Source organism: Notechis scutatus, chromosome 3, assembly GCF_049901735.1.
Source record: "Notechis scutatus isolate UNSWTSFEM ecotype Mainland chromosome 3, rNotScu1.2, whole genome shotgun sequence".
NCBI lineage: Eukaryota > Metazoa > Chordata > Lepidosauria > Squamata > Elapidae > Notechis > Notechis scutatus.
In genome coordinates this window covers 164,053,695-164,072,996 of record NC_142011.1, presented here as the reverse complement: position 1 = coordinate 164,072,996, position 19,302 = coordinate 164,053,695, and the positions used below count along the sequence as shown (strand labels likewise).

General features: G+C 35.6%; 1 protein-coding gene across 12 annotated transcripts in view; it reads left to right on the top strand.

Moving 5' to 3' along the window:
• Positions 1-13,359, top strand: part of KCTD1 (potassium channel tetramerization domain containing 1) — a 109,299-nt gene extending 95,940 nt beyond the window's left edge. For 11 of the 12 annotated variants that reach the window (XM_087961656.1, XM_087961652.1, XM_087961651.1 and 8 more), the window contains 3 exons: positions 4,380-4,524; positions 7,658-7,963; positions 8,974-13,359. In XM_087961656.1, the coding sequence (XP_087817782.1) occupies positions 4,380-4,524; positions 7,658-7,963; positions 8,974-9,132 (610 nt within the window). In that variant the 3' untranslated portion in view covers positions 9,133-13,359. The remainder of the gene's footprint in view (positions 1-4,379; positions 4,525-7,657; positions 7,964-8,973) is intronic. The other variant, XM_087961650.1, reaches the window with a different exon arrangement.
• The last annotated feature ends 5,943 nt before the right edge of the window (positions 13,360-19,302 follow it).

Below are 19,302 nucleotides of genomic sequence, written 5' to 3'. Positions count from 1 at the left end.
TCTGCCAAGCAGCCTGATCCTTAGCAGGATACAGTTTTAGTTCACTATAATTACTTGGAACTGTATTCACTTGGCATACAACACTAGCCTGATATCTATCAGGTGGTCGTGTTACTCGGGTTGAACGTCTTGGGCTTACTGGTGGACTCACCTGTGCCACCTGCTCCTGTTCTTCTACCTCCTCCTGTGCCTGTTCTACTTCCTCCTGTGCTTCCTCTTTAATGGCTATTTGTGGTTTACTTATTTTATCTTTAGGGACTACTTTGGTGTCAATAATAATATCATTGCTGGATTCCTGTTCCAGTTTATTCCACCCAACTTGCTCAAGAAATTTTGCATTAGCACTACAATAAACATGAGCTATGCCTTGATCCCAGATTCTAAACGATCTATGATTGGCCTCATAACCTACAAAAAATAACTTCTTAGCTCTATGTTGCCCTTTCAGTCTTACTTGTGAGGGAATATGCACCCATGCTGGAGCTCCAAATGTGTGTAGGTAACTTAAATTTGGCTTTATGCCATGCCAACAAGTGATTGGCAATTCACCAGTTGTTGTGTTAACTACATTGTTTAAAACATGGTTACTATACATTATGGCCTCACCTCACAGTGTTTCAGGCAAACTTGAATCAGATAACATAGTGCAAGCCATGGCTTGTAATGTTTGCCCTCTTCATTCTACAAACAAGTTGTATTGTGGTCTGTATGGTGCAGAACGTTTATGCTCAACACCAGCCAATTTCAACAGAGTTTGGAATCTTTTGTTAACAAATTCAGTCCCATTATCAGTAACTAAAGTAATTACTTTATTTTTCATTTTTCTCTCAGCAAACCTTAGCCAGTTAAAGAAATGTTGGAATGTTTCTGTTTTGTTTTTCATAAGATAGCAGAAACCATATCGTGAGTAATGGTCCATAATACTCAAAATATAGCAGGCACCTCCCAAATTAGGTTTCTTAGGACCAAATATGTCAGCAAACACAACCTCTAAAGGTTCTTTGGTCTTAAACCCATTAAGTCTGTTTGCAGGAGTAACCTTGCTCTTCTCTTGGCTACAGGCATTACAGTTTAAATACTTGCTACAGGGTTTCAATTTTACTCCCTCTGACAATTTAACAGTTTGTTTGAGCATTTTGAAATTAATGTGCCCCAGACGTCTATGTAATAAATGTATACATTCATCATGTGGCTTAACATTGTTATAAACTGAGTTAGCCATCTTCAACTGGTCATCATGTATCACGTATAAATTGTTCTCTAAAGTAGCAGTAACACTTTTACCCTCTTTCTCTATTAAACAGTTATCTCCTGTAAAGGTTACTACATAACCAAGGTTAACTAAAGCCCTTAGTGATAACAAATTAAATTTCAGTTTAGGTATGTATAACATAGTTAAATGCTCGTTTATACAAGAACAATATGCAGTACCTTCACCTGATGCTTTCAACTTCCATCTGTTTGCCAATGATACATGTTGCCTACTCATAGACATCTTTACAAACCTTTTTCTATCTTTAGTAATACATTGCAATGCTCCACTATCAACAACCCACAAATCATGGTTTACAGTTGAATTGCTAGACATAGCTAAACTAACATTCTTCTTGGCCTTCTGGTGATTATCAGTATTCTGTTGTTTTCCTTTCTTACAGAATCTAGCTATATGTCCCCTAGCCCCACAAGAAAAACATTTCCTAACAGTATAGGCAGTTGAAGACAAATCCTCTTCTTGTGGTTGTTCCTTCCTCAATTGGTTTCTATCCAGCCGTCTTTTTGCCTCTTCTAACAACCTTCCAGTTATGTCAGTCAATGTCAGTTTATCTCTGGGCAGGACTTCCAGTGAAGATACATAATCATCATAACTTTCATCCAATGAGGAAAGAATGATGTAAACTTGATGCAGCTCTGAAAATATCAGTTCCTTTTCATATAGCTCTTGAAAAGTTCTTTTCATTAAGTTTAAATGAACTAACATATCTCCACATTTCAGAAGACGTGCTCTAAACAGTTTACTTGTAAGATGTATGTGTGCACCTACACTGTCATGAACATAAATCTTCCTCAAATTCTCCCAACACCTAGCAGCAGACTCTTCTCCACAAATATGGACTAGCTGCTGGTCACTCAGTGTTAGTCCAATTATACAAAGAGCTCATTCGTTGTTCTGTTTAAAGTCAGCAAACTACTTGGCATTGTCCTCATTATTTGGACCCCAAGCATTTACATCCGGTGGGTCTTGAACTACATTCCGTAAATCTTCTCTACGCAGAAGTAGACTGCACTTCATAGACCAGGAAACATAGTTTGTTCCATCCAACCGGGTTATCAGTGATAGACTTGTTGAAGTGTCTTGTGCCATCTTTTCCAGGATAGTAACCCACAATTAAACAGTAAACAGCTGTCTGTATACAGTACTGTGCATTCACACTAACTCTCAGTTAACTGAGCCTCAGTTATCTGGTATGGCCTGGGCCCATAACCAGTGTTGAGGTAATTCCCCGTTAGGAGAATGAGCACATATAGGGAGATGTATTGAGAGTAGTGTTTGAATAATACACACACAGCACACAGATACATTGTACAGTAAATGTAGGTTTTTACTTCCCTAAACATTTAAGCAAAGTTCAAAATAAGCAGTCCAAAGTCATTCACAGGTTAAATCAGTCAGTTTTCAGTCCAGGGATAATCCAATAACAAAGTCCAATATCAAAAACAGTAACAGACTTACATCAAATCCAAGAATAGCAGTCAATTAGGAGGAACGGCAATACTCTCCAACAGAAAGAAAACAGAGAGACTCACTGAGACACACTCTCTTCTGAGACTAAGATTAAACAACCCAGGTTTCTGGCTCCATCTTATGGCCGTTTGAGAAACCACACCCAATTACACTTTTAGCATTCCCTTAAAGAGGCAGTATTAAAATGTCTATCCTGATTTATATATTGTCCAACCTAAATAGCTGTTAGGTGACTTACATTCCTAACACTCCCCCCCCCAAAAAAAAGTGGGTGGAAATGTCTGTGCGTGTTATACAGTGAATGTTGCTGAAGCCCTACTCACCTGCCAGCCCCCACCCTTCGGCCTCTACCTCCCAGCAATTTGCTTCCTTGCAGCAAACAGCCTGGTCAGCTTCAGGACAGTCTGATTAGCACAAGCAGCTGATTGCCGCTTGGATTGGCCTCCCAGCGATCAGCTGTTTCAGGCTGCAGGGATTGCCATCGCCTTTTGCTGCCTCCACATGCCCCATTTTCAGGGTCCACATCCCATTTTTGGCTTCCACAGGCCCTGTTTTCGGCCTCCGCAGGCCCCATTTTCGGCCCTTTCTGGGCAGGGGGATCTGAACAGGGTGCACAGAGACTTAAAATGGGATGTGCGGAGGTCGAAAATGGAGTGTGCAATAGCAATGGCAATCCCTGCAGCCTGAAACAGCTGATCATCGGTAGGCCGATCCAACCGACAATCAGCTGTTTATGCTAATCAGGCTGTGCTGAAGCTGACCAGGCTGTTTGCTGCAAGGAGGCAAATTGCAGAGGCAGATTTTTTTCCCTTGTTTTCCTCCCCAAAAGCTAGGTGTGTCTTATACTCTGAAAAATACGGTATATACTGCTTCACAGTGCTTTACAGCCCTCTCTAAGCAGTTTACAGAGTCAGTATATTACCCCCAAAAATCTGGGTCCTCATTTTACCGACCTCGGACGGATGGAATGCTGAGTCAACCTGGAGCTGGTTAGGATGGAAGTTATTGAACTCCTGGCAATGTGAGCAGAGTTAGCCTGCAGTACTGCATTCTGACCACTGTGCCACCACAGCTCATGGTTGCTCCTAGCAACCTTCTAGGTAGATTTTCTCCTTATTTATTCCTATTCTTTGTTAGTGGTTAGTAACCAAAAAAAGGAACCATCTTCTTATCTTATGGCAATTTATTTAAGAGTCTTTGAATTAAGCCTTCGAAGTTTTCTGACATTTTAAGAATGAACAAATAAATACTTTGAGTATAACAAAAATAATTTCAGGAGATACAATCTCTGTCCTGGATATTTATGTTGTAAGATACTTTAACTAAAGGAAATGGTTATAGGTCCTTAAAATTGATAGGTCTTCATCGAGTAATAGCAAATGTTTTATTGTACAATCCTATGCATATTTTGCCAAACAAAACCTTCACTTAGCTCAATTGGTTTATTCCCAGATCAGCTTTAAGAAACCATAGAAAGAGAGATGATACCCTTGTTGCTCTGTTTTCATTGTAACTAGCTGATTAGACATTGAAACACTGAAATCAAGCCATTAGGATAATAGGATTTATTTCTTACTAATGGCTATGTGTGCTGATGGCAAATTTATGCTAGTCTTGATTTCTCTTTTATTTTCAGAATTGGGAGGCTATTTGATGGCACAGAGCCCATTGTTTTGGATAGCCTGAAGCAGCACTACTTCATCGATAGAGATGGCCAAATGTTCAGATATATTTTGAATTTTCTACGAACTTCAAAACTACTCATACCAGATGATTTCAAGGTGAATTATATTTATTGTCATCTTCATAATAACAGAAGGATTATGAAGCAATTGTTTGAGTAACACTAGTTAACAATTATAAAACACTTGGGGAATAATTTCTTTGATTGGTTTTGGCAAAGTATAGATTATTAAAATAGCTATTTGAAATTAGCAAAGCAATATTCCACTTCTAATTTTAAAAGTTATGGTAGTGCCAAGTGCATGCTGCCTTTAGGTAGCTGTGCCTCAACTCAAACATGCCTGTTTCAGAAGTCTCGGTCTGTCCTTAAACAGGGCTGTTTTTCTTTATACGTAGCACAAGATGGGATTGTTTCTTTTGGGGCACATTCACTTGAAGATGGTAGAGAAAAATCCAAGGTATTGGCACCTGAGGGGAGGAAAGGATAAGCAAAGGAAGGCAAGATGCTAATAGCATTGAGGGGTAGGGGTGCTGACAGCGGAGGAGGAAAGGCTGAAGAAGATGCAGCCTGGAATATCTTTTGCTAAACCATGTTTGCTTTGGGAACTTAATATTTTTTATTACCAGCTTGCTTCTGAAAACCAACTTCTAGTGGACATTAATGGAAAAAACAAGCTGCTGTTTTCATATTTATCACCTTGCAGTCTTCTTGGGGGGTATTGTTGGAAACAAAATACGGAGTAAAACGAGTCCTTGATATGAACCAGTTAACCTTTTATGCAACTTACCGTATTGCCGGCGTATAAGACGACTTTTTGCCCCGAAAAACATGCCTCCAAGTGGGGGGTCGTCTTATACGCCGGCATATCCACTGCCGGCTTTCGGATGCTTGTTGGACGCAGCGAAGGCGCCCTGGCTTCCTGGATCCCCTGCGTCGCTTCCGCTTCATCCCGCTCGCCTCGCTCCGCCCGAGGCTGCAGCCTTCCTGCTCTTCCCACGGCCCCTGGCACTCTGCCCTGCCGCTGCAGCCCCGGGATTTCTGGAGGCGTTTCCGGTGGTGGTGGGGGTCGTCTTATACGCCGGGTCGTCTTATACGCCGGCAAATACGGTATGTTTCATGTAATTCAATTTTAATAGATGTGCTTTATTTAAACCATATATGTGGCTTGTTTATTAATGTGACTTACTGTATTTGAATCAATATTATAACATGATTCAGGAAATCATAAATGTATGTATTTTTACCCAACTTTTCTTCAAATAGTGAAATTGGCATATGATGTTCTTTGCCCTTCCATAGTTTATCTTCACAACAATCTTATGATCTGATCAGGAGGTTCTTCAGATTTTGAATCTAATCTGAAGGAACTACATGCGTGAGTCAAGTCCTTCCAAAGATAGAAAAAATTATTAAAGTACAAAACACAATCTTACACTTAAAATCCTAGAGTTGAAAGGGAATGTTTAAGCTATCAAATCCAATCCTAAACTCAATATTTCATTTAATTAATTAAAATAAAATTGAACTATCCAGCATCTTCTGAAACACAGAGATGAAAAAAAATGACTCCTGGATGCTATCCTTCCTAGGGTTCAGAGAGTGGCTGAAGATCACTCAGGTAGCTTTGTGTCTAGGATAAAACTACAACTCAAAATCTCCTGTTTTGTAGCCTAGTGCCTTAACTACTACACCAAACTGATTCTGCTCAATTAGTAATTTACTGTTAATTTCCACTTATCATATTTTTTTTAAAAAAATAATATTTAGCTTTATTTCTAGTTAAGACTTTTAAATATTTCAAATTTTGATAAATAAAAATTCTTGAGCAATAATCTTCAGATTATTATAACGCTAAGAGTCTGCTTCAGAAGAGTACTTCCTATTGTTCTTAACTTTGGGTTTAGATCCTTTTTAGTTTTCCAGTTGTGACATACCAAAGCACATCATGTTAAATGTATAAAGTTTAGCGTAGGGACACCAATACAGCACTATTACTAAACTACTTAAAATTTGCAACCAAGTCTTAATAGTAGAAATAGAACAAGTTGAATGTCTTCAGCTTGGATGAGAAGCGAAACGTCTTCAAGAAAAAAACAAGAAAGTCCAGTTGCCTTTTGAAAAAGTACCTTTGGGACAAGCATTACCTGGATCAGGGGTCTCCAACCTCAGCAACTTTAAGCCTGGAGGACTTCAACTCCCAGAATTCCCCAACCAGGGAGTTGAAGTCCTCCAGGCTTAAAGTTGCCGAGGTTGGAGATCCCTGACCTGGATGACTGAGATTCTCCATAAACATTTAACAAGTTGAATGATTGATATTGGAAACCTTTTTTTAGATACATTAAATATGTGTTAATATTTTGTAATTGTTTGTTAATGCAGTCCTATTTAATTTTATTTGTGGGTTTCATTGAACTCACTTAACTTTATTTCCAGGTAGGCCTGAATATGTTTGTTTGTGATTAGCTTGCTTAGAATATCACACCACATTACATACCAGGTACAGAAAAATATTTACTGAGACCAAAACAAAAAACAAAAAAACACATCAAGGGAATTCTCTCCAACCATAATCTTATTTTTAACAATTTATGGCACCTGTTCTCAATTAATATGCTTCATTTTAATACTTTCAAAATGAGTCTCACAATTTTGCTGTCCACCATCTATTTCTAAGGTTTCACATATTTCTTAATTTTTCTAAACTGGATAATAATTGTATGTCAACATTTATTAATATTTTATTATATGTATTTTCTCACACTTGATTCTCTTTTGCATATATGCATTATGAACAGAACTGTATGGAAGTCATGTAAAAATAATCCCAATAGTAATTAATGGCATTATCCTACTGTTGGACTCTTCATTCCAATATCTACAATATTTTCTTTCTTTCATTTGATAAAATGTAATGCTGTGTGATAAATCACAATAAAATATGTAGATGTATATGTATGTATAATGTAACATAATGTTGTGAGTAATAACATAGTATGTGTCTTACACATAGAAGAGAATAAAAACGCAAAACAGCACAGCAGCCTGTCTCTTTTAATGTGAAAATATCCGTAAGGTCTTATTAGGTGAAAAAAAAAAAGAGATTTCCGTTAATGTAGAGTTCTCCATAAATTGCTGTTAGCCTTTAGCCTACTATACTTAAATAATAACTATTCAGATACTACCTAATGAGATTTTTTTTACTGTGGTACTAAATATCATATATCTTTCAGGATTACAGTTTGTTATATGAAGAAGCAAAGTATTTTCAGCTTCAGCCCATGCTAGGGGAAATGGAAAGATGGAAACAGGATCGAGAGACAGGCCGGTTTTCAAAATCTTGTGAGTGCTTGGTTGTACGTGTTGCTCCGGATCTTGGAGAAAGAATTACTTTGAGTGGAGATAAATCTTTAATAGAAGAGGTTTTCCCAGAAATTGGTGACGTGATGTGCAATTCAGTCAATGCAGGTTGGAATCATGACTCGACGCATGTCATCAGATTTCCATTGAATGGATATTGTCACCTCAATTCAGTTCAGGTATGTAATCAGTGTATTAGCTTTTTTTTCTTTTTTTCCATTTTAATCTATATTCATAATACTGTTTAACTAGATGGAAGCAGGAATAGTTGCCTTCTATATCACACACTACAGAGCAAGGCAGATTTAGGCATTTGGGAATACCGTTTGTATGAAAAGAGATGAGACTTCAAAACAATAGATGAAAAGACTTGGACAGAGAAAAGCAATACAGGAATTAAAATAGCAAACTGCAAACAGACAGCTGTATAACCTCTCGAATATACGCAATGAAGGAGAGCTTATCATCTAGTAATTTCATGGTAAAGGGCCTTTCTTGTTTTTTAACTATATATCAGAATCATATTTCTTGTGACTTAAATACGTTATTTCATGTTTTGCATTTGGGAACAAGAGAAAACAGGTCCTGAATTGTTATTTGGCATTCTTTCAAGTATTCATATAAGTATCTGTACCTTTAACCTTTCTTCATAGGTCTTTCTTTCCTGTTTCCTTACCATCTTTCTCTTAACCTGGTCTAGTCATGAATTTCCTTAAAGTGAGTTGCCCAGAAATGAGCACTGTATAAGGTAGTGCTTGATCAAGCAAAATGTTTTTACATAAACATTACCAAGCCCATGTATTCTCAGTATTGTCCATTTGAGTTGCCTTTCTTCTCAGGTATATTGCATTTATCTCTATATATTGTATTTACTTCTATAAAACAGAATTTCATTCTGTTACTTTGATTCTATGTTTTAGGTTTAAAAAAAATTAAAAATGATATATGTGAATACTTAGTTAAAAATAAGGCTACGGCATCATCACTTTATCTTACCTTCTGATAAAATTCAGAAAACTCATTCAGAATTATTATGCAGTTGTATAAATAATTGTATCATGTTTTGAATACCAGCTACAGAGAAACATTTCAGAGATACATTTTAATAATGATGGAATGGATTAATTTATTATTTCTGAATGACATTTTTTGCACTTAGGCATCTGCTTGTACTTTTTATGTTTTGTAGGTACTTGAGAGATTGCAACAAAGAGGATTTGAAATTGTTGGCTCATGTGGGGGAGGAGTGGACTCTTCCCAATTCAGTGAATACGTACTTAAGCGAGAACTCAGAAGGACATCTCGTTCATCTTCAGTCATTCGAATAAAACAAGAACCTCTGGACTAAGGACACTTTTTCTTATGCAACACAAGGGGAACCTTTTTCATGTGCAGTTGGGACACCAAACAGCTTTAGAATGAAAAGTTGAATAAAGATATGTTTATATCAAATATAGAGACCATGCCTGTATTCAGATGAGAGCATTGGAATAGTAATAATAACTTCAAGGTGTAAAATATGTATATGTGAAACATGTTTGCAAAAGAAAATAAAAATGGGTAAGTGAGGTTGGTGCTGTGATGGCCATAAGTCTCCTAGGCCTCAGTAAGGCCTGATTGACCGTGAAGAAAAACCATTGCCATTACTGGAAGCTAACATCTCTTTTCTGTTTTCCATTATTAAATGGCAGTCTGCTTTTCAGTGTATACACCTTGAATCAAGTTTACAGATGCCTGCTTTGGAAGTGACTGAACAGAACTCCAGAAGAGTTTTCTTCATCCATTGCAAAACAAAAGGTCATAAGCAAGGATTTAAAAATGTAGCTTGTACAGAAGTCATACACTTCTGCCCACCTGACAGATGTGAACATTTTTCTCTTTCCAAAAAGGATCTAGAATTTATTATTATACAGTAGAATTGCCCTGGTTTGAGTAATGAGTTCAGAAGTGTTTTTTTTAACTTGATAATATATGAAGTACAATACATTCACTTGAACTATTAAAATTGGCATTAAACAAGACAATCTTTTTAAAACATAACCTTTAATTCACTGTTATGCATTTTATGCATTTACAGAGTGCAATGCCATACACAATGTCTGAGAATCAGTCTTACTGATCTCAGGAGATACGTATAGAACTGCACTGTAAACAACAATGAATTCTGTTTGGAAAAAATATGAAGGCACGAAGAAGTTAGTTAAAAAAAAGTATCTAATCCATTCTAGCAAAAGAAAATCCATTGCGCTTTATAGTGCTACTTTCTTTTCACTGATTTTAGCCTTGTTTGAAAAGGTGGCTTTATGGTAAAATCCCAATGCTAGTCCTAGAATTTTATAGATTTTTTTTTAAAGTCTTGGTAAAACAATTAATTGGAGATTTACAGAATTACTTCAGTTACATCTAACATCTCGGTATAGTTTCATCAATGTTTTTAGATTTGTCCTCTTAAATCTTACATTAATTTTTTTTTTACAAAGTATGCTTCAATTCTGCATTGTTTTGCCTTTCTCAAAACAGGAAAGATGGTTGCCTACCACCATCATCATCAGTTACTGGGATTTCATTCACTTTGTACTAATTCAGTAATAAAGGAAGCCATTAGTAAACCTCTTTGATACATGTGGACACATTCATGAAGTTACCGGGAGTTACAAAGAAATAATGCATTACTTTGTTACTTTGGTATCTGAAGTCATCTATGTTTAATCTACACTTTTATTAAAATGAGAAATACCATATTGTCTGGACCCATAAGAATAATTATTGGCTATTGGTTCTTTTTTCCCAATATGAGTAGAAAACTGACTGAGAAAACTTTTATTAGTAGGCAAAATTCGTACTGCATTATAATATTGGGATACATTGCAGTTGCAGTTGTTTTATTATCTTTTTTCTTTACCTGTTTTTTAATGTGAAGTTTGAAAAAAAATTGAATGAATTTTTTAAAAAAGAATGAAAAAATAGGAGCATGAATCTATAAAAATTTAAGAAATAGCACATTGCTTAAGTTGGTCTGAATAAGAGTTTTATGTTACATGTTTTAAAGTTCCTCTTCTCAAGGACCAACATCGTTCCCCCTTTTTTGTCGAAGTAATATTAACTAAGTGGATTTGGAAGATATTACAAATTATACTGCAGAAGCCCCAAACTCTTCAGAAAATGATGCTTTCCTTGCCTACTCCCCGCTATTACAGTATCCTTTCCCACAAAGAATCTATATACAATCTAACATCCATCCAATATAGCTCTAAACAATAAAAGCTAAAAGCATTATCAGTTAGGGTTTTTTTTTAATGTGAAATAACCTAATTACATTCCACAATTGAACAAATAAATTCCTAAAATATGTTGATGGACAAAAGTAATCTTGTGCTATTCCAGAAGTGAAAGCTTGTAAAATTAATATACTCTCATTTACCCAATGTCATATGTATCATAAGCAGTTAAGGTAAAAATGATGGATGACAATAATATTAACATAGTTTCTTTGAGAAGGTATACTGAATTTGTGTTCCCAAATCTGTAAATTTGGACAATAGCAGTAATACTGCATTGCTGTATTTGGATTATTGTTATATGCTTATTTTTAATGGGAATTAGTTTTAATGGATGTGCATTTTTTTCTTATTTTGCACTATGGTCAAATGGAAGGAACAGAAATGTTGGAAAAATATTCCTTTTTAATCAGAAAAATCTACAAACGTATAAGAAAAATAAAATTCAATAACACTGTCTGTAGTTACATTTAACATTATACACAATCCCTTCTTTTTTAAAGTAGATGGTCCAGACACTGAATTTTAAGAATGAGATGATAGGGAAAATTTATCATATTCTATATGTAGCACACTGTCGTTCATAAGAACCAATAGTCTTTACATGGTTAAAACTCTTATACAGGATATTTGATAGAAAAATGACAGCACATATGTGTTGTTGAAAGTTGTTTTTCCCACTTAAAAATGGTGCAACTGAAATTACTGTGTTTTTTGTGTTTGATGGGATATGGAATCTTTGTTGGCAATTTGTTCTTGTTCAGTTGTCTGAAATAGACATTGTAGCACGTTCCTTTCTAATTTTATTAGTCAGATAAACATTTCTTCACTGAATGTTATGAATTGAATTACAGATTTTGGAGGACTGGAATATCAATGACATTACATTCTAGATCAGTCATGGAATCCGAGGTTATGAGCTGAATGAACATGATACAGGGGTAACAAAATGTAGACTTCTTGGTAAGCCTGATTAGCTATATACAAAGGGAGCAGAATCTTGAACAGTCTGTTAAATGTCATTTGTTAAATCAGATTGGTAGATAACAAGCAATAAATATATTAAATAAGAAAAAATGAGCAGCTCTCTTTTTACAAGGTAATAATTTCTGAAACGTGATTATAATTTAGCTTTTTTTTAAAAAAAACACATTTTATTTCACCAGTGGATGCTATATATTGCTGTAACTCATAAAAAATGGAACATCAGCTGCCAAGATTATGTATTCTTTCAACATGATTTAAGTGGTACCAAAGGGTCTGCTGGGTACATATACTGAAAAGAGCGTACAATATGACTTCCTCAGAATAATGTGGCTGGAGTTGCGAATGAAACAAATTTCTGAAGGCAAATTGATCATTGTTGCTTATATTGATTTTGAATGCATTTTTAACCAGTACAAATGCCTCTTTGTGGTTCTCTGACGGTTGATCTGATTATTTCTTTAAAACATACTTAGACCACTCGAAATGAGTCTAATCAATAAAATTTGTAGAGATTTGTTTCTTATTTAATAATCTTAACTGAACAGACTGTTTCCCAAACTGGTATACAAAGCAAGAGAGCACATAATATACAAAATAGCTGCAGCCCCCAGGGAGAACAGCTTATACCATAGAACTATTCATTGAGAAATGCTCCAAGTGCTCGATGCAGAAACAGAAAAGAAAGTTGAAAGTAGACAGATGAAGGGAATGATATAATTTTTAATATTAGTTTTAAAGCTCTAGAAGTAAGAGAGACCACCGGTTTTTGTCCAATGTATAGGACAAATAGCAATAAGAAATATAAGTGTATTTACTTTCCACATAGTGCAACTTCCTGTTGAGCATGACCGAAGTATTATCAAATAGAACAAATGCAGGTTTGTCTATTAAAGGGATTCCAATTACACCTCTTCTTTAAGCTTTGGAATCTGATTTTGAACTTTACAAGTAGAATGAATATTTAGGAGCATGCTTACCTAAATTCTGTAAATTTTTTTATCAACATGCTTGTCTTTGATCACCATTTTGCCAAAGAGAAAGGATAAACTAAACTGACATCAGGGAAGGAAATAGATTTTTTAAAACTCTGCAATAATATTGACCATTGTTCTTTTTTATTATTTCTTTAGAAACTAAAAACCAATTATTCTGTCATTCCTGTCCTTCAAAATTCTCTATTAGGAAATACTTCCATTGGACAAGTGGCATTTGAATACAGACATTCCTGCAGCCTGAGGTTTATTTACAGTGGAAATGAAACCAAGAAAGCTCCAAGCCCCTCGGGCCACTTAAATATTTCAGACTTCAATGTGAGTGCTTTATTATTTCTTGTGAGAGTAAGAGATCACCAGGATCAATACTTTGCATTAAAGTTTCTTGTCATCTTTGGCTATTTCCTCACTGATTTGATTACCTACACCTAAGAAAAAATTGACATGTTAGATCACATGTTCTCTATCTCACAATCTTGTATTTTTAATTCAAAATTATATTGGAAAGTTGGATATTTTTGTTTTATTTATCAATTTATTTCTAAAAGGAAAAAAAATGATTTTTTTTCTCTACAAAAGTGTTGATCCCTTTCTTTTATATCATACTGACCACTTTCCAATTTAACAATAGACATTCAATATAAAAACTATTACACATCTGCAGTCATTTTTATAAATGGGTACAAAAGGTAAGAGCAACAGAGTCCCTCTGAGAGACATGGTAGTTCAGAAATGTGAAACAACCCAAACTATATAGGTTATAATTTTAATTTGCATTTTCTTTATTTCATCTGAGCTCACATATACAATAGACATGAATTATTGATTGTTAAGTTTAGCATTAAAGAATTATGAAGAGCCCAATTTAGCATTTCTAACTTATAAATAAACTACCATTTAAAAACAAGTCCCGGTTGATGCTGAAAAATTACTCTCTGTAAATTTCCCTTTTCCTATCTATAAACAGCTCTTTTTCTAAACACTGACAGTGGCCTATTTCTGTTTCTGTTCTTTATTACTGGTTATAACTGTCAGGGAATTATACTAATGTTAAAACACAGAATACATTGAGCTAGACATCAAAGGAAGAAAGGGAAATTGAATTGCCATTTTCCAGCTAGCAGCCCATAATCTTTATGATGCCTAGTTCTACTGTATATTTTCTTGAGATTTCCATACAATTAATTTGTCCTGTATGATATCTGAACATCATTGCATCCCCCAAAAGGGGAAAATCATAAGTCAATATCTGATTAGAAACTTATCAACATACAGGTCCCAAAAGAATCTCAGTGGGCTTAGGATCTCTGAGTTATTACTAAATTACTAAGAGAGCATGTTTCTAGTGAGGGAATCATACAGTAATAAAAATTTAATCTCGAAGCTTTATTAATGCCAGTTACCATATTGGCTGGAAATACCAACCAATGGGTAACTACAATTAAGATTTTATCTTAATTTATGGGTGGAGAGTGGAATGGGAGGCACGGTACTGCTGTCTCTGGCTTGAGCTGCAGTTGATCACAACAAATGCATACCTTCATAATTCAAAAATATAATGAGGTTTTATTTTGTCAGTGTTGCCTTTCCAGGGGAAAATATTCATTATGAGATCTCTGGCTTGGCCTAGTTTTTGGTTCCAGCAGCCTATGATTTATAGCTATACAGAAGTTTAAGTTAAGTTTAAGTTAATTTAAGTCTGTAACACACTTCACATGTGTTTAGCATTAGCATTAAGCTAGCTTGACTTGGTAGTTTTTCCCATCTTGTTTATTGATACAGCTATTCTAATTATTAGTACTTTCAGGAGTGAGCCATATCTTTCAGGAAGATTTGTTTGTGAGGCTAATTAGTTTATTTGATGAGACTGGACATCTGGTAGTAGTTTGCAAAGATTAGTTTCAATGAATATTTTGTATTTTCATTGGATATTATCAATAAAAATGAAACAAGTAATTACTTCAAACACATAGTTACAAAGTTGAATATTTTTTATTAAATGGATTGTGTGATGTACAGTTGCATTAAACTTTCTTGTTAAGCTTGGCTAATATTAAGCCCTATAGTTACAAGGTAGTAATTATGTGGCTTAATATTATGTATACTATAGATGTTCAAAGCATAATGCTTTTGTTGTGGCAATAGAATCCATATATTTTAATAACTATCTTAATCCTTGTTTAAAATAATCATTCTTGCTCTGATGACTGAAAAAAAACCTACTTCTCTCGTTGGTTTATACAGCAACAAGCTTAACTAACATCCTCAGTTAATTTTCATAAGTTTATTTTTTAAAAGTATGTGAATGAGCAGTTTATGTAATCCATGTTCAAAGTCTATTCCAGAATTACTCAGATGACAAACCATTTTGACTTAGAGAAGTGAGACAATTCTAACTGGTGCTACTAGAAAAAATAGTACTGTAACTTTTCCTGGTACATTATTGATCATTAAAAGTTAAAGCCACAATGCTTGCAGCATTATCAAGCAATATCTACTAAATCCTGGAAGCATGGAAGATAACTGAAATGTAATCTACTGCACAGCAGCTCTGCTAGTGATGGATAGTAAAACCGAAGCAGGTCTAATGAAAAATTAATGAAAACAGTTCCATAAGAAAAATGATCTGTTTTCTCCCACCTTTGTATCGATTTGAACTGCCCCTGTAATTGGAAGAGTATAATTTTGTCCTAAGGTAACTATGAGAGGGGAGGGTTGAAAGTGAACATATAATTCAGATTGTATTGCTGACATACTTTCAACTGGGAAAGTATGGATGTTGAGGGTACTTGTGATTCAAGACCTCAAGCACTTATTTTTCCTGCCATGTATTTGCCTGAAGCTATGCATGAATAGTGGATTCTCAGTATTTTGTAGGTAAATCGGTAGAAAAGTATTTAATATAAAGAACAAGGTCAACATTTTTCATGTAATCTGGATTAATTTTATATTAATCTATATATAGATTATATATATGAAATTATATTTGAAATGTGTACAGTAGATGGAAATGCAATAACTATATCATGGACATTTAGGCTTAGGAACAGAAAAAAGCTTGTATTGGGATATCCTTGCTGCTCTTAAGGAATCATTAAAGGGGGCAGAAATATTTTACATATGGTATCAAAATCACTACCTTTTCACTATCATTTTGTATCATAGATTTGTGAGCCCTTTCAAATTGTGTTTACTATTAAAAACAATATTTGCTGTTTTTGAATAATGACATTGTAGACATTGTCTTGGTTAAATTGTGAGAGTGTGAAAAAAGGACATTACTGGTGCTTTTGTGATATTAGAGAGAAGGGAGGAAGGAGATTTGTTTGCGCATTGGGAATGTGTTTGGAATGGTTATGTATCCATAAAGCTGTCCTATTTTCCTGATATGTGATCAAAAGAGAAAATAATTTGAGCTCTGGAGCTGGGATAGTTGTATTTGGATCAATCAAGTGAAAATTGTTTATTTTTTGAAAAAATCCCACAAAATAAAATGTGATGGGAGAGAGGGAGAAATGGTCCATTTTCCACTTGAACTTCTTCCATTGACACAATCTTGATAGGGCACAGGAACAGGAAACTCTTAGGCTAGGCTTGCTCTGCTTCCAGTTTTCTTCTTAAATGGGTTTTGATTGGAGAATAGAGCAATCAGGTATTAAATAAGTTATATTGGGGATAAATGAAGAGTGGTGGTAGAAAATAGGAGCATTATTACTGTGCTCGCAGGAGCAATAAAAAGCAATCATTATTTTACTTTCCTGAATGCTGTTCTTTGTACTTACACTTTTTAGTGTATTTTCAGCTAAGGAATATAGGAAGTACAGCATCCATTTCCGTTTGTTGAAGGAAAGAGATTTCATTTCCATTTCCCCCTTTCCATTAACACCTGTCATTTACAATTTCAGTATTAATCCATTTTTCTAAAAATAATGGCCACCTCAACACAGCATTAATGAGTTTCCATTAGTTAGTTCATCATTCTTGAACCCTTCCCCAGGCAAACAGTGACCGTGCTTTCTCTCATCTATGGATTTCCATTTTGGGTTTTTTTTTCTTTTTCTTTTTAAGGAGAGAATACAGGTTTAGGACAGTAAACGCATAGATGCTAAACTAAAGATGAGAGATCAAGCCAAAATGGGCTGCTAATTTTTTGTCAGTCTTTACCAAAGGACCTAATTCTAATCCATACCCTTTGCTGTGTTTTAATTCACGGAAGGACAGGATATTGTGTGTCTTCTTATGTCTCTTGCTCTAATAGAAGTACTAACCAAATGGAAACTGTCTAATGTTAGCATCAACTAAAAGTTTCAATAATTTTTTAAATTTGTGAAACTTGGAGAAGAAAGCAAGAGTGGAATGCTAACTAAAATGCCTATTAGGAGTTACTGTATGTTTCTCCCACTGGTTTTAGCAGAACTCTTCAAGTTTTTTCAAGACAAATACTGACATAATATGAACCGATCTGGCATCGCGGCCCAGGGTCTTGGCTTTTAGGGGGGGGGGGGGGGGGGGGGGGGGGGGGGGGGGGGGGGGGGGGGTTTGGTTGGGTGTTGGGGCTCTTCTTTCCGGGGGGGGGGGGGGGGGGGGCAAAAATGGAGGAGGGGGTTGGGGGGGGGGGGGGGGGGGGGGGGGGGGGGGGGGGGGGGGGGGGGGGGGGGGGGGGGGGGGGGGGGGGGGGGGGGGGGGTGTTGGGGGGGTGGGTGGGGGGGGGGGGGGGGGGGGGGGAGTTTTTTTTTTTTTTGGGGAGGGGTGTGGGAGGGGGGGGGGAAAAAGAAAAGTTTTTTAATAGTTTGGTTTTTTTGTGGGGGGGGGGGGGGGGGGGTGATGAAAGATACTTTATACAAGAATCAGGCTTTCTCTAAATAATTTAAGAACAAAAGCAGTTCAAGTCAGTCCCTAATCCTACCTCAAGGAGTGCTTCTGGGCTTTTTTCTTTTCTTTTCTAATGTTTTCTGAATATTTCCCTCAAAACCATCTCTATGGTTCTCCACAAAAACAAAAAAAAACGTACTATTTATAACAGAACATCATAGCAATTAGGTAGAAACAGATCAGTATTAAAATTACTTACAAAACTTATCTCTACAGCCCACTGAAGGAAGTCAAGAAGAGGGTGTGAATTTTCTTCAACAAGACTCGCATATTTAGAATATCGATATCCAATATTGTATTTTGTAGGATTGTATTTATGAGATTTATTACAAGAAGATTGATGTGGAAAGAGACAGGCTTTAGATATTCTGCTAAAATTATCTGGGTTGGATAGGCACTCTTTTTGGGAGAAATATGGATGAAAAAAGTTAAGAAAGATCTGTAGGGTTGCCTAAATGTTTCTGTACAATGAAGATATACTGTATACTGAAAAAATATTTTAATGTTTCACTTTAGGTTTTCTTGCTTGCTTCTAGATTATTATAGATTATTCCATGCAAGCAGATCTAGTCCAAAATACTCAAATTCTGATTGACTCCATATCTGTGTTTTCTTGTTGAGCAGAAGAATATACCTGCCTTTTTGCATTCTTTCTTTGTGTACTATGAATCTTTTGAGTATACTTGATCATTTGCTACCTCACTAAAATTTGTTTACTTTCAATTTTTTCTTTTAAAAAAATACCTAATAAAAATGTCTTACAGAACCTGAAATAGAAGAAACAATTGATCAAAGCAGCACAGAAACTTAAGGGAAGGTGGATGAAAGTTTTATATATATGTGTGTGTGTATGTGTGTGTGTATGCATCCCTTTAATTTCATATTTTTACCTTACCCATTAAAAAGAGGATTAAAAATATGGAACCACACAGGAGCACATAGATGAACCATTCAGGAATAGACGTGTGTACCAGTACAATAGCACAACCATATAAGATAAATTAGCAGCTTCTGGTTTTTTTTAAGAAGGCAGGCTAAAAAAAAAAATTCTGGGTGCTATTTGATGTGCCATTGGTCAGGATTTGGTTTCCACACCAATTACTGCAGCAGCTGCTTCAGGCTAGGCTGTTTAACAAGCTTTAGCTATTTTAAATGCTATCTGTTCTTCTTGAGGGTGCAGGAGATGGAAGCCCTTTCCGTTTCAGCTTTTAAAATTCTTCACAGTACATTTGAAATAATTCAGAACCCCAATTTTGTTACAAAGGTCCAACATGTCACTTTGTCTTCCTCTAATAGGACAGTCACAATTAAAGCAAACCAGCAGCTTGAAAATAAGGATCTGGGAGAAGAAAAAGAAAGAAACAATCAGCCAGACATAAGGAATCTGGG